This window comes from Styela clava, chromosome 13 (genome assembly GCF_964204865.1).
Source record: "Styela clava chromosome 13, kaStyClav1.hap1.2, whole genome shotgun sequence".
Taxonomy (NCBI): domain Eukaryota; kingdom Metazoa; phylum Chordata; class Ascidiacea; order Stolidobranchia; family Styelidae; genus Styela; species Styela clava.
In genome coordinates this window covers 4,568,640-4,590,783 of record NC_135262.1, presented here as the reverse complement: position 1 = coordinate 4,590,783, position 22,144 = coordinate 4,568,640, and the positions used below count along the sequence as shown (strand labels likewise).

General features: G+C 35.8%; 1 protein-coding gene across 1 annotated transcript; it reads right to left on the bottom strand.

Moving 5' to 3' along the window:
• Positions 1 to 6,760: 6,760 nt before the first annotated feature.
• LOC144431334 (P-selectin-like) lies at positions 6,761 to 21,175 on the bottom strand. Its single transcript, XM_078119346.1, has 18 exons — positions 21,086 to 21,175; positions 20,771 to 20,868; positions 19,384 to 19,477; positions 19,081 to 19,178; positions 18,553 to 18,634; positions 18,187 to 18,284; positions 17,718 to 17,802; positions 17,277 to 17,377; positions 17,114 to 17,192; positions 16,650 to 16,741; positions 16,463 to 16,550; positions 16,175 to 16,269; positions 14,050 to 14,128; positions 13,404 to 13,498; positions 12,195 to 12,350; positions 11,124 to 11,339; positions 10,682 to 10,852; positions 6,761 to 7,778 (listed from the first exon to the last, which is right to left on the bottom strand). The coding sequence occupies exons 4-18, from the start codon at positions 19,163 to 19,165 to the stop codon at positions 7,609 to 7,611; spliced, it is 1,692 nt and encodes a 563-aa protein (XP_077975472.1). The 5' UTR covers positions 19,166 to 19,178; positions 19,384 to 19,477; positions 20,771 to 20,868; positions 21,086 to 21,175; the 3' UTR covers positions 6,761 to 7,608.
• Positions 21,176 to 22,144: the final 969 nt, after the last annotated feature.

Below are 22,144 nucleotides of genomic sequence, written 5' to 3'. Positions count from 1 at the left end.
TTGTACAATTCGATTGGAAAGTCTTAGGCGTTCAATAGGCCTGGTGACATATCCATCAAACCAATCCAGCAAAGCTAAAAGGCATTATTACATGTCCACTGGAACCGGTCCAGCAGACTACAAAAGATAATATTTAACGCTTCAGCGGTTCGCGCGAAATTTTAAATTACACCTTTCGACCAGACTTATCGAGGAGGTCTGCAACAGGATTGCTATATTGGCTTTTTTAACGCCAAATTTCACAATTTTGACTTTTTTAAAACACGTTTGGCGTTAGAATTTCCGTTTGTCTTTTTTTGATGTCTATTCTAGTGTATATTATTAAAATCGTGTAAATACAATATATAGTGTGCAACAATAGCCTATTGCTTAGTTGCCTAACATTCAGATTTTCCCGAGCCTCGATTTCCTTGTTTTTACCTTAACGATAACCAATCAGAAATAAGTCAACAATGACATAACAATTCCAGTTTTTGCAACCGTTCAGACAAATGTTCAAGCAGGCCTCGTTTTCATAGTTTTTCGTGTTATTTGTTAGTGTTTAGTTCTTTTTCCAAAAGATAGTTGTATGCCTTAGTTCTCAATGTGCCCTCCGAGGAACTTTAGTTTGGTTTCGGCGGTGTGGCGCATCTTGCTAAGCATTAGGAATACGCTCGCCACCACACCTCTGATTACCCTGCGTGAGTTCGAATACCATGCGGGAATAGTTCTATGCGAGAGGATTGCTGGACTCACGAAACTGCTGGTCTGTTACGTCCTATTCCATCATGCATCTGAAACAAATAACAGGCTAACTAAGCCCATACCGGACATTGACTGGTTAGGTGGTTTCCGGACGAGAGGACGTAGTTCTTAAGATTAAGCCCCTGGATAAACATGTAAATCCTATCCTAATCAAAATGTAGTCTTGCGAACGATGTGATTAACTAGGCTAAAATTAGCTATCAGTAGACTACCTGTAACCGGCACGTGGTTGGATAATTTTAGTAAAAATTATGGTTTTTAACATGTAAACCAGTTTATAATCGCTAACACTCCGAAACAATCTCACAACAAGCATGAAACAATTTTCAGTAGTATTGTATGGCGAGAATTTTCTGAGTTATATATATCGCAAGTTTAAGTAGAAACGTGTAAGTATATCACATACTAAAGCGGCACCGTGTATTGTATATATTGAGTTGTAAAATATTGCTGTTCGCGTAATATTTATTTTCATTTATTTTTTGACGTTTTTAAACTTTTTTCATGTAGATGTCTGTATTGAGCCGGATGTACATTCTAGTTCTACCATTCACTAATCCGTTTTACTTTTGAACCCTTCATCATGCTGAAGTGGAAATCGTCATGATAGCAACCGAAAATACAACTTTCAATGGGAAAAGACATTTGGTGCGGCTCACTAACTTTATGACTCCAAATCAGCATATTACTAACTGTGCAAATCCACTTTTGTGCCCAAGGGTTTTGAATAACGGGACATTTGTGCTTAGTAAAATTGCTGGCTTTTTCTCTGGCTATTTTGTGTCTTGATCTGGCTTTTTTAGCACTGAGATCTGGCAACCCTGGTATGTACGTGAGCTGCAATGCAACGCTCTTGCTTGATCGCTTCATCGTGCGACTCGAGAAATCGTTGTTGCCTCCGTTAAAGCAGGTACGAAAGTTGTTTTATTTTCATTTCTGGTAAGTCAGTTGGTTTTTTCAACAAATGAAAATTTAGCTACACAATGGCAAGTTCAATTTGAAACTCTTCCACATCTATTGTGATGCTGTTTGATATACATTTGAAATACCGGTACTGATAGGATGCCGGCGCGGCGTAATGACCGGTTGTCGTTTTGAAACAAAACATTGAGTCCTAATGTCCAAGGAATTATCGGTATACACTGGACACAGTTTACACACAATTTTCGTTGATGGACTGTTGTTTGCATTAACAAAATTTTACCATGCCTCATCCTAGTAGGCAGCCTGGGACAAGTACCCTAACTGAACATAAAATTCAAAACTTCAATGTTTTCACCTCACGCAAAGTGTTTGATTGAAAAAATTTAATTGTTTTATTCTAATTTGATTGTCATGCTGACAGTACTGGCAACTGTAGGCCTATCGTAATTTCTTGAATGGATCGTGATGTGTCGGGCTAGAGATGTACCGATACCACATTTGTCATCGATACCGATCCGATACCAACAAAAAACGGGAGCATTATTCACAGTGCACAATATTTCAGCTTGAAAAATAGATACCGTAAAAGCGCCTAACTTCAGACAAAATGACCTCACTTTCATCAATAACTCGGTAAAATACTCATGCGGTACTTTACATTCCCTGCAAATTTCGGGTCCGTCGGAACATGTTTACTATTGAAATAATATATTTTTCTGGACACCTGGCCATTGTCCTTCACTGCCCTAACTTCGGACACTCATTTTCTTCACTGCGTAACTGCGAAAAAGAGGCTTCCGATGCGCGTGACGTAATCTCGTCGTTGCGTGAAGACCCGACGCTCGATCAGCGTCGTAACGTAACATCTGAACGTCACGGGGAAAATGCATTATTTGAATCTTCCATCGTGCTATGTTTACATTCATTTTCATTTCTTCGTTATTTTCGTAACGTCAGATCAGCGTCAGATAAGTAATGAATTTATATCAAACACACATGGCGAACGCAATTGTAAAGTTTAATCTTCAATTTATTCTCGTTAATTAACATTGGGATTGGCTCCGTGGTTTTTGTGAGACGTATAAATATTTTTTTTTCGTTCTGATGGATCAGAGTGCAATCTTCCTCAGATCAGTATAATTAATACGTCATGTCCGAGTCATAACGGTATAACGCTCCATAAGCACCCTGTCGCATATGCATTGGTCATACGTGTATCTTGGAGGGGGTGGGGGTGGGAGGTCTATAGCATAATAACCAAAAATTAATTTCAACATCCGCAATTTACTTATTTTAAAAAATTCTGGATAAGAGTAAAAAGCTAAATATATTGGTCTACATTTGACCGATACCGAAAAAAATGACAGATATCGATGCATAGGTACATCTCTAGTGCCAGCACCCTGTTTCGCAGAGAACGGCGGGTTGCTTGACTGTTGAATAATCTGAGAACAAAATGACAAATTAATTAATAAAAAGGTAGACGAGAAAACTCTGTCGGATCGTTTCGATGACCAATTTTAATAATGAAAATAACAGTTCGTCACCGAAGGCTGTACTGTGCCCAGTTTATACCAATAAATCGTTTGACAACGAGCTATAATTTTCTGTTCCATACTACGCTTACCTTTGAAGGATATCTTTCATTTCCATTTATCAAAAACAAGGATTACAAAGTAGAAAATTTTAAATATACAAAATTTTAAATCCGTTTTCCTATAAAACCTCTTTCACGCATTTTAGATTAATCAATTAAAACGCGCAGGAGAGATTTCTTGCTATCGACAAGTCAAAAAAAATTCGCGCTATCGACTAACTAGGTCTTATTTGAAGGGGAGAGCTTATTTTAAAATCACTTTTAAAATTTAGGCTAGGTTTTATTTTTGGGAAACACGATAGTCGAGAGCAAGAAATCGCTTTTACACATCGACTTACAACTTTACAATATATACAATACAAAGTGCAATCAGTATGCACTCCTTACCACATTGTTTATATATGATAGTCATTTATACCAAGTTTGGTCATCATCAATTTCCGTTTTTCATCTCAGTTGAAGGTCACGATCCACCAATCGATATTAATCTGTTGTAAACAGTTTTTTTAACGGATGACTTGGGTGATATTAGTTAATTCACCTACGCTTGATGTATTCAAGCTAAATGACCCAAAACGGATAAGATCATTAAGTTCACTCCTTCTCCAATCAAATAATAAAAAAAATACGAGATAGAATAAATGAAGAAGCGCTCTTTTTCATCGTGACACGGAATGGCAAAATTGAATAGGTTGGGAATACGCTTGCCACCACAGCTCTGATTACTCTGCGTGGGTTCGTAGGTTCGAATCTCATGCGGAGATAGTTATGTGCGGGAGGATTGCTGGACTCCTCGTCGGCGTAGGGTGGTTAACGCAACCGCTTGTCGGTTAGGGCTTCCTCCGTCATCAAGCCCACACTACCAAAGACAAATAACTAGCTAACTAATCTCATACCCGACATAGTCAGGTAAGTGGTAACGGGACAAGAGGCTGTGGTTCGCCATATTATTAAGGCTGACGGAAATCTCTCATAAGAGACAACTCGATTACCGAGAGGACTGATGAATCGTATGTCTTGTCGCATTTGTATTGTCGGTGGGGTTTCCAGACTATAGGAGTGTAATTTAAATCTTTTCAGGGCTGCGGTGGCAAGAAAAACACATTATTATTCCCTATTTGGCATTTTTATGTGTATAAGTGACATATAACGTTAGCGATGTTAGACTGCTGATGTTATAGAACTGTGTGCTTTTGATGGCGTTTTTGAATTTTGTTGATATTGAATGCGTATTTTAAACGTATTGAAACTTTTATAAATGACCTTGACACATATATATTCACGAATGTGAGCCGACGTTCGCATGAATCGGCTACCGAACAATCACTGCGAAGTTACGGTACCGATGCTAGAGAGGAAGTCAACTCGACTACCGAACATTGAGAGGCAGACAACTCACCAGTCGAGCAATCACTTCGCGGAGTTACGATGTCGATGCTCGAGCGAAATACAACCGGGCTACCGAACAATGAGAACCAGTCGAGAAATCGTTCTGCGAAGTTACGGTACCGATGCTCGAGAGGAAGTCAACTCGACTACCGAACAATGAGAACTAGTAGTAATCAGTTTTACACAAAATATATAAAAACCTAATAACACATTTTAACTGGGGAAGTGAAGCCACGAGGAACGGAAGCTGCAGATTATCGAGCAGCGACGCCCAAAGATCTAATATCGATTAAAAGGATCGGGAAATCTGGTTTCGGGGCTAATGTTTTTATGTCGCGAGTATAGTTTTTATACTGTATATGTATATTATAGAAAATTAAGATTTAATTGGAGATAGATAAATATTTAAGATTATATTAGAGAGCCACCATTCAAACATAAGATTGTCGGGGTGTTCCCGCTCCAACAGCATTGCTTGAAATAGCGGTAGTCCCAAATAGTGCCTCGTGGCCAATTGCTAAGTGTACCGCAAAAATTATGAGAATTGTGTTAAACATACCTGAAATATTATTGAATATTTGACATATTGTATTTATTATAAATGTTTTATTGTTTTTATTTTCAATGCTATGTATATGAATCAATAAATTCATTTCACCTTTTTATGTCGTTTACTCTCTTTTACGTAGTGTCTGCCTCTAGTGTTGCGTAACAATAGAGATAGACACTACTCTCTGCAATTTCGTGAGCTGTAGTTTATTTATCTGCTGAACCGAGTTTAGCAAACATGAGTGGTTATTTAGTGGTTAAGAAAATTAGGCAGAGTTGACATTTTGCCTTTATTCTTCAGGCCTATAAACTTTAAAAGGCATAATGTACATATTAACAAACAAAAATTGTTTTCATCCAGTCAGTTGGAGTCTCATTCAGAAGCAACATATTTTAGTATAGGTGCGCCGTGAATTTTTTTCTGATAATTTGGAGCGACACGGTTAAAAAGTTTGGGAACCGCTGGCTTGAAAGATAGTTACGAGAATTTTTAGGAGTGGCCCAGGTCGGTTGGTTGCAATATTGAAGTGTTGGACATCGAGAACTGATGGAATTCACGATAAAGAACACCAGGGACAATTAATCCATTAGAATTAAATTGACACACTTATTCTGATATTCGTGCACCAGGTTGCAGAGCTCTAATTTGTAAATATCTGCAAGCTCTGAGGTAGCATTATGAAATCACGTTAGCTTTCTTTTCGGTGCGATATTTACGTGACAGGCGATAACTAACTTGGTCTAACAAGATAACAGTAATATTCAGATACTATTAGCTCGACATCTGGTTATTTTGCTCTTCGGCCATACCACACTCTGACACTATTGTATGCGACTAGGTTAGTCTATAGTTCTAATTGTACCTGAAAACGAATCCGTTTTTTCTTTTGTGAAGAAGAGACAACAGTTTCAGAAAGCAGATCAAGTATTTCTGGTATCAACAGGTAAGAATTTTTATTATATATAATTATGTAGACTACTTGAGCGCTTTAAATATTTCTTGTAGACTGGGACACATCGTGCATTTTGGTTCGCTAAAGTCTGTTTCGAAATCTTTGTCAAATTCGAATTATGGTCTAAACTCTAAATCTACTGTGGACTTCACTGCTTTTAAATTAATTAGTGCTGTTCCATAATAGCATGGCATCTTCAGCAGGTTCCATCACATTTGAACCCACGTACATTTGAACCAAACCAAACTTGCAATCGATTTGCGACCCACGACAATTGCACCTGCATACTATTGCACCTACGGAAATTTTGTTTTGCGGATATTTGAACCCATACTAACCCTAACCCATGAATTTTAGCACCAACATATAGATTGAACCCGCGGATATACCGGTGCAAATGTATAGGTTCAAATGTACGTGAATTCAAATGTAAAGTCACCTCTCCATCCAAGTTTGGCCATCAGGATATTGAAGTGGATGATTTCTGTGTATTGCTTTAACTAGAATTTTGGTTCAAACTGTGCCGATTACTTGGACTAGAATTTTGTCTCACACAGTTTTATTTAGCAATATATATGAAACTTTGTATTTTAGTTGGCTCGAATTTAGTTACGTGTTTATTGAAAACAAATTGTTGCCTTCTGTTTGGTACATGACTTTACTTTCATAGGCGAAAAACTTACGTAACAACCAGATCCCACACAATAATCTAACACTAGACAATATTTTAGCAGTTAATAAAAAAAATTATTTAAAAATAGGATTGTTGTTAGCTTTTGCTAAGTCTGGTTTAGTACCACCAAAGCCAATCTTCACAAAATTGCAAAAATTATTGAATACGACAGCACAAAAGTTTTATTGTCATCAAGTGTCTTTAGAATGTGGTTGGTTATCTCCTTCATGTCATTTGATGTAAAAATTTGTAGGAATGTCCAGCGAACAACCTTGGCAACGGGTGTGAGTATTGAAAAAGATATGACAAAGACTTCCACGAGAGTTTTTATTACATTCAAACCTTAAAATGTGAGCTGCAAGTCAGATCTTACATTATTGACAAATTTCATTTCATTGAACTTCGGAAAATTCAGTAATTAAATTCTTCTTTACTCGTGAACCTTCAAATACAATTTTTGTACCAAATTTTTTATAACAGTCGGTAAAGAAAAAAATTAATAACTGCTAATTCCATTTAGTTAGTGAAAGCTTATTCACTTATTACCCTTTATCAACTGAAAATATTTCTCAATAAAGCAAAATAGATCTTCAACTAATCTTCAACTAAATGCGGTGTTATGTATCAAGCATATTGAATGTGACAATCTATTGTAAATAGGTCAGTAAAAGACTCAGAATGCAACATATTGCGGTGTTAGTTAATTATTAGTTAATTATTAGGTTGATATAAGTCTGATGCATTTTAGATGCACGTTGCCGGAAACGCTTTGAATCTTTTTAAATCCCAATGCAATCGACAATTGCCTGATTGGTTATCTGATCGTAGAATTGAACTGGACATCCGGGACACAGAACTCTACAATGAGCTTCAGGATACTTTGGACAAGAAGCACCGAGGCATCCTCTGGGGCAAAGACCAATTGAGTTTATTCCAGGCTGACAAGTTGCTGAAAAAAAAGACTCCATGTAAAATGCGATTAAACACGATACGCTTTCTAAAGTTGATCATTTAATTTATATGTGCAATTTAGAGGACTTTGGAACGCATTCTTGCAGTCATATTCAAAACAATTTTAGTATATTTTTTTTATTTTGCCCAAACAATCCTATTTATTCATAAGACAACTATTTACATGTAGCACCATAAGGCATAAATCGTCGAAAAAGGTAAAGTTTGGGTGTAAAACATAAATTTCATGCAGTAGGGCAGGTGTCCTCAAATTTTTGGTCTTGTGGGGCTTACGAGAAGGTTGACTATTATTTACAGAGCAACAGGGTACAGAGCAATTGATTTATAAAAGTAATAAAAAAACATATTGTTACTTACTGATTAATGCTCACGTTTAAATCAAAATTACTTTATTTAATGGCTCTGATGTAGTGGCTGTTCGTCAAGTTTTATCATTGCCGTTATTGCTTTTTTAGACAGTTTCAAAATCAGTATTTTAAGTAAACGAATAGGTTTCATTCACGGAGCCCTAGGGCTGCGTATGGTGCACTTACAGAACCAAATGGCAGTGATATCCTACCTTTTTTATATTGCGCTACCATATTGAGCACTTTAAATAATCATGGCAAACCTATCACAAAACATCATAAACATTTCTACTCATTAAGCCAGTTCGCTATAAAATAATAATAAACAAATAAGATCAGATAAGGGGAATTCTATTCATGAAAATACAACATACCCTGTATTAAGTAGCATGTATAGAATAATAATGGTGAATGTCAGTAGGACTCTTATGCCTGATGCTTTCACACTACAGCTGCAATTTGTGAAAGAATTTGAGGGAGACTTACCTCTAACTCTCAGAAACCCTTAAACGCAGGCAAAGGGGAGGGGGTGCGGCCCAAATAATTTAGTCTATATTTATATATATTATTGTAAAAAATGCACGGCCGCACGGGTGATACGTTGTCTTCTGACGCACCGCCGATCACGCGCTTCGGTTTTGCTTGCCCTTCCCCGATCCACGTTACGCCCCTATTGTTGTTACCACATGCGTTCTAACAACCTAATTTTTTTTTGTTACAATTTGGTATGTTTCTCCCATTGCCAAAGTCATTCAATAGTGTTATTGTCGGCACGCGAGAGAAATGAAAAATGCAAACAAACTGTATTTCATTACAACAATTAAGTATTATCGCTAAAAACACTAAATTGGTTTGAAGTTGTTAAAAACCGCTAGATGTATATTTTCACGTCATGGACCGAGCATATTGATGGCAATGATCATAGCATATACTATCTGCCAAAATGCTTATTCGACTTTTCCGACCACAGAAACTATTCAATCCGTTTTGGGTTCGAGATATGGAATAATCGTCAATTGTACCACGCTATTGTGAAGTAGTGCAGTTTACTAATGAAGATTGGCGAATTCGGTTATTGTTTCAATTCTAAGTTTTGCATGGCGCATCGTTTTGTAAAATTGGGAACATCAGACTACGTAACAAATTATTGTGCGGAAGTTATATTTGATTAGTAGAATTGCCAATACTGTCGATTTATTGAATCTGCATTTAAACTCAAAATAACATTCATGATTCACGCAATGACTTTACCGGGTATAAAAAATAAAACAGAAACAATAGAAAAGTTGAATCATGAGAAAGCTAACTAAGGTCTTTATAAATATCCGTATTCCGGCGTCAGAAATGGTATTATCTTTAGCTTAAAATTGGGACAGGTAATTTACAAACGGCGGGGAGAAAGATTAAAGCCGGTGCAAAAGTTAAAAATCGGAATAAAATCCCGAATTTGAACGGGCGGAAATGGCTTACCAACCTTAGAATGTCTAGTCTAGCGTTATGGAGGCCTGTATATACTAAAAATACCCGATATTGGACAATTCGTTAAAAAATAATCGAATTATTCGATTCGATAAAAATATTTTATTTTGCCCATCCTTGCAAACTGTGATCACGCCAGTAATCTGGCAAAACGCGTGGTAGTCCAAACACTAATGCAATGAAACTTAATTAAACCTTCGTGGTAAACTTCACTACTTCACGAAAGCGTGATAGAATTGCCGATTATTGCCGAACAACTTAAAACATATTTAGTGATTTTAGCGATAATTATTAATTGTTGTAATGAATTAATCTCCCCCTTTCTCTCGCAAGTGCCGACAATAACACTAATTATTGATTTTGACAATGGGAGAAACAGTTCCATTACATTTGAACCCACGTACATTTGAACCCACGACAATTGCACCTGCATACTATTGCACCTATGGAAATTTGCAACTACCGATATTTGAACCCATACTAACGCTAACCCATGGATTTTATCACCCGCATATAGATTGGACCCTCGGATATGCGGTTGGAAATGTATGGGTTCAAATGTACGTGGGTTCAAATGTGCTGTCACTGGAGAAACGTATTAAAATGCAACAAAAAATAATTAGGTTGTTCAAAAGTGAGAATTCAAGTGTGATAATAATAAGCGCGTAACGTGCAAGGGGGAATGGTGAGCAAAACCCAAGCGCGTGATCGTTGCGTCTCCTTGTTCGGAAATGATAATTTTCTAAAGCGGAAACAACTTGTGTTTTAATATAGACGAAATTATTGGGGAACGAGAGTTGTGTACAGGGGAAATTCTTTACGTGAATAAAATTATACTTTGTTTATCATTATTTTATACTTTATAGCAATATTCTTTATGAGTAGAAAGTGTTCATGTTTTGTGATAGGTTTGCTGCGAATATGTAAAGTGATAAATAGTGTGCCGCGATATAAAAAAGTTTGGGGACCACTGCTCTACGCGGCGCACCAAAATCATTTCGCGGCACGGTGGTTGGGAACCACTGCAGTAAGGTATTAACAGAAAATCAATTACCTTTTTGTTTACACGGTACTCTACGTCCAAACCTATCGAAGAATTGCAAATAGCACATTGGTCCACATCCATAAACACGACACTGAGCTTGTAGAGAGTTTGCACATCTAACACCGTTGCACATATATCCACCGCAATGCGGATTTGGCGGAATATTAGGTGGACATTTACCTGCATAGTTAGAATTGCAGTGTAAATGGACAGGAATTTGAAAAAAAAAATTAAAAATGTACATGTAATTTACAACACAATGTAAATTAGCAATATAATAGTTTTGTGGTGAGAATATTGGTGCACCCGATAATGTGCACCAAGATAACGCACAACCTTGAAAAAGTATGTGTACCAGGTTAGGGTTCAGGTTGTGTACCATCTTGGCAGAAAAGTCAGCGCGATAGAAACACTTGAGTGACTGAATTAGAAGGAAATAAAATTCACTTACATTGTCTTACAATGTCGTATCTGAGATTGTATGGATTGAAGAAATGTTCTCTACATCCATTACAACTTGTTTTGCAGATTGCATTGAGATACGTTGGGCAAACGGCTCTGACGCATGCGTTGATATTACAGACTGGACATGCAGGTGGAGGTGGAGGGCGTGGCCTTCTTTTTGAATTGGCGAGTATCAGAAGAAGCGCGGTTTTTTTATCGAGGTCTGAAAATTAAATATAAAGGAAACGATTAGTTTAAGATATTAGTTCACGTTTAAGTTCACTTTGAAAAATAAACACATGATCACAAAATCCATCAACCTTTTGTGATGACGTCACATTCAGAATACCCGCATTAAAAGCGATTGCTTATGATTCGTTTGGTTTTCCGTTTTCAAGAGTTATGTTATTCGGCTTGATGACTTGTTGTAGAGATAAATGCCCATTCGTCGGGTATATATTTATATTATTCAAAACATTTAACTGCTCTTGCCTATTCATATTTAAAATGATTTGAAGTCATTTAGAAAGGGATCCGGCCCGCGACGCTTCACTAAATTATAGTAACAAAACAGCTGTTTTGACGATTCTATTCTTTACTTAACAGAATTTATTGTGAGACACGTGTAGACTAAATTATATTATAACCTAACAAGTATATAATTCACAAGTACTCGTTTAATAAGTCTATAATTTAATTATGATTAGACAAATGGTAACAAAACGCAGACAAGTTAATGCTCAGTGCAAAGGGTTCAATGTTGTCAAAAATATTCAAATGAATTTTTTTGAGAGGCAATGAGGAATTAAATTCATATTCTATTCGAAAGATGTATTACTGCTTGATTTTTATTATAATCATCCGTTCGGTTTTCAACTTCCTAAAAATACGTGCTGCCCGCCAATGACTTGCAACCCTTAATTTTGGCCCGCGAGCGACAAAAGTTTGCCGACCCCAGATTTAAATTATTAACTATGTGAATAAATTACTAATATTCAGACACAAAAGTTAGGGTATTCCATATGAGTCGTATGACAGCAAAGATTACTTATCTTATTTTGAGAAAAACTTCACTTACTAAGAAATGGCTTTTTCTTGTCGACTTTAACTTTATTGCATGTCAGTCCACATGAACTCTGACAACAAACTTCCGATTCTTCACAGTCGACGTTTGTTTCACAATTATCGACACAAGTTGTTGGTGCAATCGCATCTTCACATTTAGGATCAAAGACTAAAAAACGAAAATTTTGTTAAAATAAACTGAAATAGTAAAAACATCAGCATGTGCAAAAAGCTAATTATTATGTTACAATTCCAGCAATTACAATTGCTGCCGTTACAAGGTAACTAACTGCAGGGGAGTAGCTGACGTTGTCTTTTGCACGTTTGTTGGTGTAGGAGGGAGTTACAGTAGGCAGTTTAACCAGTCCGCTTCTAAATGCTGTTTTACGCTTTTATCTTGAACGATATTTTAGGTAGATAGCTTTAGATAACTGGAGTGTAGCCAGAGTGAAACTAGGTTTTTAGCTGTCAAATTTAGCCTTCAACATGAAGTAATGGTAGGCTTATATTTTTACGTTTTCATCTCAGTAATATTAATTTCAAGATACCTCCTAAAAAGAAATCGAGATATGACGAATTTTATGTAAAGTTCGGGTTTATCGTGATAAACGCAGTGCAAAAAACAGGCTAATGCTATCGTTAACCATGGAGGTGCAAAAATCTTCACCGTGAAATGTGTTGCAGTGTATCTCACCAATGTGTTAGGCTGACCATTTCGTGATTTGGCGCAGTCAGTGACGCTTTCTTTGTTGGCGTTTTTGCAGTTAGGCATGAGGGGCATCATTATCAGAAATTCGCCTTGAGGAGCAAAAAGTTTAGCACGTCCTGGATATAAATTCGTGCCCCTTTATCTGAAGGGGTATCAATGCATAAACGGACAAAGTATAATTTCCATTTTGTCGGATCAGAAGAAACTGTATTTTGGGTTGCAACATGAAAAAATAATACGCAGACACATGTGATACCAGCGGCATGACCAATTTTCCTGCTGCCCAGGTCGACTTTTAATATTGATGCTCTTTTTACCTAACTTCAAAAATAATTCGAGAGATGAACAAATTATATAGATGTCGATATTTATGAGAATAAATAAATTAACGGTCTAGTAAGAGTAAAATTTTTGTTTCATTAATAATTACATCGTCAAACCAAGCATTATCTGCTGCCCGGGGCGGCTGCCTTTATGGCCTCTCCCCTATGCATGCCGTTGAGTCGCACTTACGTTTGCATTCTGGAACTGGACTTGACCATTGTTCATTAGCGAGGCATGTTGTTTCTTGTTCACCGTAAAGTGTCATAGGGAAGTTGCATTTAAAACTAAAAAAAAGGAATAGAAACATTTAAGAAAAATTTGAAATTTTTTTAGGTGGTTATCCAAATACTAAGATATATTCATTCATTTTTGAGCGGTTTCAAAAGTGTAAACAAAATATATAAAAGACTGTTACCAATAAAGTTATTGTAATCAATGGAATGTAAAAACAAGAGACCGCTCAAATATATGGACACGAAATGATACAGGTATGCAATCGGTCACAGTAGCCTACCGTACCAGTGTCAAATATTCTTCGAGTGACGCGTAAAATCGGAAACAGTCGTCACGCTTGGCGGCTTGAAAACCGTGTCATTTAGCAAAATTTTGAATGGTATATCAGATAGCATAGGCAACTTAGGCATGAACAAAAATAATAGCGACCACAACAATCGTTAGTCACTGACAATTTCAAAGCAATTGGTCCAGTAGTGAATACTGAAAGCAATTTTTCATAAGGTAACGAAAAGAAGAAGAAAAAAAACGATCATGGGTTTATTTCGTGTTTAATAATCAATATAATGCAGAACTAACGAAGAACTAACGAAAGACTCACGTGCATTTACTGGCATATCCCAATCCATCTGGACAACTGACAGTCCCGTCTCCCAAAGACAATCTTTGACAATAAACGTCTGAAAAACAATTTTTATCAGTTATGTTGTACCAAAACTTAGATTAGATTTTACAAATTGCGAAAACACAAATCAAAGTTATCCAAAAAATTTACGATAAAAAATTTAAAATACCGTATTTGCTCGTTTTGTAGCCCGGCCCATACTTTTTTCAACCAAATTCACTGAAAGGGCCCTTATTCAAACCGGCCCTTATTCAAGCACGGGCGCTTGTTATTTTCGATCGTTACAATAATTAATATATTGTTATTTTCAGTTCAAAAGTATGATTTAAACGAGAATAACGAAAATTTTGACTTTTTCCACGCACCGCAGGTACAAATCCGCAAAAGAAGAAAAGTTTTGCGACGCCCAGTTTGAGAACCATGGTGTTACGTAATCAGGCGCGCAGCCAGGACTTTCAGAAGGGAGGGGTATCAAAATCGGAAATTCCGATTACCGTGTGTAACAGTCACGGCGATTACGTGTTCGTTAAAGGAGCCGCCGTTTCAGCGTATAATGATTTTTCTGTTGCTTAAATTATTTAATCCTTGACAACTACGAAATTCTAAAATGTCCTTATATATTAATTTAATTGTGTCCAACGTAACTAGCGGTTGCGACTTCTTACGTCAAAATAGTAAACGTTATTTCTCCAAAATACCACTGCGATCTGTGGACATAAAAATATGAGATAAGCTGCCTGATGTATTTAATTTTGATACTTATTTTTGCAATCTTGCGAACTCGTTATAGCCGATAGAAAAATCTTAATATCTGTTATAAAATCCGTATAGTCCAATTTTACTTCATACAATGAAAATACATATAAAGTAGGTTGTTATATCAGTAAATCAAAAATACATATTCACCCGCCTTCACCGCCTCGAAATCCACGTCAAACAGTTGCCGCGGTAACACCACTTGTTGAAAGAGCCGACTTTTTCAACGAAAAATGAATTTTCTGTTGTGCAAAGTAATTCATGACCGGTACGGGCATATTTGAAATGTCTTGCTTTATGAATTTAATTGTCATCAATTTAAACTGTGGTTGTTGGGTCGACAAAACAAGAGCCACTTACGCGGACATAAAAATGTGTGATAAATTGCCCGATTATATATTGTTTTGGACCGTATTTTTTTTTTTTTGCAAATTCAACAAATTTGAGATGTACTTGTAACACTGACTCTTTTCAATCGCAATGCTGCCACTCCGATTATTTTTAAGGATAAAACGTTCCGAAAAATCCGTAATTCTGCCTCAAAATCTCACGGATAAATTTTATTTTAGTACAATAAATTTTGTTCGAATGTACTTTATAAATTAATTATCTTATGCATCATCACGAACCGGCAAAAGTCGCGTTATTAACCTTGCTTAATGTAAACACGAACATTTTCGACGGCAATTTTAGTAAAAGTAACAAGGTAAATCCCACTCAGAATTCACCGTGTTTCGATTCTAGTGACGATAAGTTCTAAACGCGGAGCGAACATAATGTGTGCCGTAAGCAGACGAAATTTTGCGATTTTCGATGCCTAGAAAAGTTTTTTAACTGTCGAGGGCCTCAATCAAACAATTTAGGTCGTGGCTTTATTCATTAATTTGTCTTTAAAATCTCGCCGCCGATGAACGTATAATAAGTCTCACCGGATGCACGATTCCGTCAATTCCGTGCGAGTAACAAAATAAAATAATTGTCATCGTTATCGTGGTACAAATTTGTGATTTGGAGACAATAAACGTCAACGTAAAGGCGTTTACGGCCTAAATAACACGTCACAACGATGAAAACATTCGGCGATTTTAGCAAAAGGCAATCGTACGCGTTATCGTCGACTTTTTCAATTTTCAAAAAAAATTAAAAATTCAACAGAGTTGTGACAAGAGCGCATCTTATTTCCTATTGTTCTCTACCACTGAAAACTCAGCTTTTACATCGGGCGGGTATTCAAGCACCGGCCCTTATTTATTTTTATGTTCTGATCACACGGGCGGCTATTCAAACGGGCTCTTAATCAAGATCGGGCGGTAGAACGAGCATTTACGGTAAGCCTAATTATTACCCAAACATGTTGGTTGAATATCATTCCACATTTCATCTTCTTGACATGTTAATGTTTCTCTTCCCTTCAATCTGTAGCCATCAACACACGTGAAACTAAAGGCAACACAAATATTGCGTTTTAATAAAAAATAATATTTGAAGCATTTTAGAAAGGTCTTAATCACCATACTCATCACGTCTCGATTTAGTATGAACTTTTCTTTTAAATGCATAATCAGCATGGTCAATTAATCAAGTTTTATCTATTGCACAAAACAATCAATGTATAATCAATTTGATGTTATACCTGCAAGTACTCGGGTAACCGAAACCTGGTGGATTGCAATTTATTGATCCAGGCTGATTGCTGAACTCAAGATCGGGGCAAAGGATCCCTGAAAAAAAAATGTCGAAAATTAGCCAGTTAATATATAAATACACCTCTTGATAGGATTTTTTAACGGGTACATACTTAAAAATATCCAATCACTTACTTGAACATTGGAGAGGAGGATCACTCCACTGTCCATCGGCCATGCACTGTGATTGAGAATTCTCCTTATTGTAACCCATATTACATGTGACCCTGAAAGCATGTGATTTTTTGAAAAGGTAATTCCCTGTGTATCTTGAAGTAGTGCATTGTCACAATGCCCACGGCTGGTAACATTGTAACTTACTTTAGGAAGAATAAAGTTTTGACGTTTCTGCCTCAGAGCATATTATGCATTAACTTAACCGGCGCAAATACAGATGAGAGATAGGATTTGCAATGGTCGTCTGTTACCGTCGGAATATTAATTATAATTTTATTGGATTTAAAATCCTCGACTCAATAAATTAACTCCCTCTATATTAACTAATAAATCCTGTTCTTTGCTCCGATTGATTTTGTTTTATTCATAGCTTTAACTGAGCTCATGGGCCAGAAAAAAATCTAAGATAGCATTCAACTTACGAGCATGTTTTTTGGTACGTTGTTCCATCACAAACGGAATCTCCATTTTCAATATTTGGATACGGTCCGCAGTCCACAGCTAAAAGAAATATTTAAATATAGTTTACACGCAAACGAATGCAATATGGTTAATTAACGTTATTGTGTTTAATTGGATACTTACGTAGACACGACGATGGCATACTCCCAGACCAATTTTTGTCCAACTCACAAGTCATTGTCAATCCTGACACGTCAGGCTCATAACCGCTTGGGCAAATAAAACTACAAAATTAATAATGACAATAGAATTATTTGAGCATAGACTGCAATGATAAATATTCAAACTTATTCGAATATTTTATTTTAGCTTATACTTTACTAGAAGGTTGCACTTTGATATAAAATTGAAAACAAAATTTTTGATATATGAATTATTGGTTGTGGAATATTTTGGTTATCGTTGAATATTGAAGACTTCGAAACAATTCAGGTAACAAAAATAATAATATCTTTTTATAGTTGGAGTAAGAGAATTGCGTGGAGGTTTCTGATTCAAAAACATGTTTGAAAAGCAATAGTGGTTGAAAATATGTGTAAACGTGTAAACATATCAAAATCTTACCTGCATTTAGTATTATAATCAATTGCGTCGGGAGGATCGCAAACAACGGATCCATCAGGAAAGGTTAGCGGCTGACACGTTATGGCTGAATAAAAAGGACATAGTAAGGAGAAATATAATATTAATACGGAATAAATTTTAAGAGGCGTTTACTACATATTCGCCTCGAGCAAGCCTCTGTATCGGCGCAACTCAAACGTAATGAAATATTCGTTTTGAAAGAAGCATTAGCTTTTTGTTGGACATTGCCTATACAGTGCACCATACCCAAAAAAGTCATTTTACATAAAGTATGCAAATAGAAGTTGCCTTGAACATGACCTCGACTGTAACTCAATGGAATGCAAAAACTAACAATAAAACAAGTCAGTAAAATGGAGTAACAGAAACTTCGTTCCAAATGTAATTGATATGTCCTAATTTTTTTTCAAACACGATGTCCTCCCCAAACCATTTATAAGCCACTTACTCCCACACACTGGCGCAATTCCAGACCATTGTCCATCAGCTTGACAATTTCTCAACTGATTGCCTGATACAACAAATTCCCCTACAGGGCAGGTGAAGCTGAAACAAATTCGAAGTCAATAGTTCAAGTAGGCTAAAATTTTCAATTCCACTAACAATAAATAATGTAAAATATTCTCGAACTATAATTAAAGCATAACAACACTTCAATAGCCTTTGGCAATATTGCGATATATAGTATAAAAATGAACGTCATAAAATATTTACTTTAATCGTCTCAACTATTGTAGGAATTTAAACTTAAGCGCTCTTTGCCCGGTTGAAATACGATTAACAAGGTTTACTCAGAAAGAAATATGAAGCTTACAAGCAAGCTGTTCTGAAGTCCAAGCTATTTTCTGGCGCGCATTCGATAGTTCCTTCAAATGAAAGTTCGGAACATGAGATAACTGAAATAAAAAATGTAATACATTTTTATGCAAATAATGAATTTTCATGTACACAAAAATTAAAACTATACCCAAGAAATCGTGATAACTATTTATACAAGAAACTAAACCTCTTTAAATTATAAAAATTCTATTGTTCTGGTGTAATTAAACAAACCAAATTCAATGTTTGCAAACTTATGATAAGAAATTGAATAAGCATGAGATTGAATGCGGGTAAATAAGTTCATTTACTTCTTTTTGAGATGAATAAATTAATGTCTTTGTCCTAAGTGTCGGTTTAGAACTTGTGAACAGTTTCTAATGTTTAAATTTTGTGATTCACCCCGAAATGGTATATATTGAATAATTTATTTGTCTGTTGCCATTCATGCAGACGGACGAATGAGTATAACAAATGATTTTTAGAACTTTTTATATTAAATAATGGATAAAATATGTCATACTTTTGCATGATTGTCCACCGGTTCCTGACCAGAATCCATTTTCTTGACAAGTTCGCTCCTCCTCGCCTTGTAATTCGTACCCCATGTAACATTCAAATCTAAATAATATTTAAGACATGCCTGGTAAGATTTTCAATGAATATACCAATAATGATTATCATTATTATATATTATACAACATTTTTAAGATTTTAACTTGATAATGAATATTTATATCTGTTGAACGAGAAGTCGTTAGTGACGTTTACTACTATACAATTGAAAGGAAATCTAAAACGAGCATTGAGCTATATTTTCACATACCTGCATACTGTCGAAAACTCGAGGTCAATGTCAGTTATACAACCAGTTATCTTGCCATTGGAGTCTCCAAAAGACAGTGCGGAACAGGTCACCACTATAAACAATTCGTTAAATTCAGCAAACATAAATAGTTTGATCAGGATAATTTCCTTCTTAATTAAAGAGATAGGGGATGGATGTCCCTATCTGCGTGTCCTTACTCCCGCGCTATTATACACACGTTAGCGGAGTAAAACCTCTCAACTAACTCCTTAGAAGTCAATAAGCACACAATATATTGTAATGTCAAGTTGAACGATCGAATTCAATCGAAACAGATGTATACTCTGTGAGTCTATGTAATATACACTTAAATCTTGATACCGGTTGAAATTCAAATCAATCTCCAAGCAACACAAAACATGAAAAACACTAAATTCTCAACTCTCGGACGGAGGCGGAAACACGTCACGAATTAGTCGATACATAGAACGGTCGAAAACAAAGAACCATTGCTAGAACTTGTCGCGATAAATCATAGTCAGGGAATATAGGGAACTGACTTATTTTTTAAATTCACACACTATTTTTATACAAAGGGTGTAAAAGCATTAATGTCCATTTTTACAATCCACATTCGCTACAAATCTAATAAATATTTCATACGTGCAATCAGGTATGGGAGTCAAAATATTAAAAGCTTTTTTTCTTTTCTATCGAATAAACTAACAACATGTTTGCTCATTTCAGAAATGTAGGTATGCCACTGCGTATATACAGCATGACACGCCTTACATAAATCCAATATACAACTTTCGAGATGCCAAACATAATGCTAGTCGTTAACTGGGATCTCTTAATTTAACGACAATCCAAGAACGAAATCGCGACCGACAGGTCGAACTCGGCTTTTTCCCTGGCTAATCGATGCAAAATATGTTCAAGAAATTCTTTATAATACTAAAATAAATTGTACTCGCTGGGAATGTATCGCAAAATCTGGGATTTTTCTAAGGGTGATATCTTAAAAACAAACTTACGCAATATTCTCAAATTTTGACAAATAACTAAGTGGGCAAAAATAAGAATCAATTATAATTACAACCCGATAGTTTTTCACGTATGTGACCGCGGACTATTTCCGAATCAAAATAACTTAAGACGCGAAAATTAAATTAGGTTGATTTAATCAAGATTTGTTTATGTGTCTGATGTTATCTTCGGGTTGCGGTACTTAGGTTTAATTAGGCAAGGACAATGTTGAGAAACCTGTTTCACACAAGTACTGGGTTCATATTTTTAATGTTAGCGGATGTACTATCATATATAGACAAACATTCGTGTTTATCAAACTCATTTCGGAACTTTCGCATATACCCATCCTTTCACATATAAAAAATTATCCCACCTTTGCACCATTGCCCATCTGTACCAGACCATTCCCCGTCATCCTGACACGTTCGCTCCTCATCGCCTTGTAATTCGTACCTTACGTCACATTCAAATCTAAATTTTCGAAATTGATTTATATATATTCGATAAAAAACACTTTCGTGATCGTATGATATGGTTTTCAATTTATACCAAAATGATTGACAGGAACTGAAGATTAAGAAATGTATCAATATTAAATATTATACAACATTTTTAAGATACATTTATGAGATTCTACGTTTCAATTTGAAGAAAATCTAGAAGAGCATTAGGCTGTATGTTCACATACTTGCATACTGCCGAATACTCGGGGTCAATGTCAATTGTGCAACCAGTTATCTTGCCGTTGGAGCCTCCAAAAGACAATGCGGTACAGGTCACCACTGAAAAGAATTCATGAGATTCAGCGGACACGGATAGTTGGATCAGAATTAGATTCTAATTAATTAAAGAACTACAGTAATAAAACATTTATTGGTACAACCAGTTATGGGAATCAAAATAGTGAGAACATGTCTTCTTTTGTATCGAACACACTAACAACAAGTTTTTCTCATTTCAGAATATGTATATTATTTTTTTCAATAATAGTAATGTAATATAATGTACATTCCTGTTCACCAATAAATTCGATACACAGCATTTGTCAATATATATTTTTCATAAGAACCTATGCCCATTTGAAAGCATAGGTACAAAATTGGGAAGTCATACAAACGTTTCTCCCATAATAATACGAAACATCGCCTAACATGTGCGCTGTTATGGGCCATGCAGTATTAATGTAATAAAACGCAAAAAAAATCGAATTAGACCAGGATTGAAAATATTTAAGACAAATTGTTAAATTTTTTTAGTACTAGTCGATTTATTATAATATTGTCATACATTCGTGTTTATCAAACGCGCATTTCATAACTTTCGCATATAACCATCACTCGTATAAAAAATTATCCCACCTTTGCACCATTGTCCACCTGTACCAGACCATTCCCGTCATCCTGACATGTTCGCTCCCCGTCTCCTTGTAATTCATATCCTACGTTACATTCAAAGCTAAATTTTCAAAATATATTTTATATATCTTCGATAAAAAACACATTGGTGACTGCATAAAATATGGTTTTCAATTTATACTAAAATGATTGACAGGAACTGAAGAGTATGAAATGTATCAATATTACACAACGTTTTTAAGATAAATTTGTTTACGAATTTTTATATCCCTTCAACGAGAAGGCAATAAAAATTCAATAAAAATACTTTCGTGACTGTATAAAATATGGTTTTATATGAACCAACTCTTTCCAAAAAAGTTTATATGACAGCGGGAGCTCTGGAATGAAAA

What these genes read in the sequence shown, in the direction of transcription:
- LOC144431334 (XM_078119346.1), bottom strand. Translation starts at nt 19,165, where the DNA reads ATGGGGTACGAATTACAAGGCGAGGAGGAGCGAACTTGTCAAGAAAAT. An exon ending in CGGTGGACAATCATGCAAAA is followed by an intron (nt 18,635 to 19,080) that starts GTATGACATATT and finishes TTTTTATTTCAG; the next exon opens with TTATCTCATGTTCCGAACTT. An exon ending in ATACGACATTGTAAGACAAT is followed by an intron (nt 10,853 to 11,123) that starts GTAAGTGAATTT and finishes CTAACTATGCAG; the next exon opens with GTAAATGTCCACCTAATATT.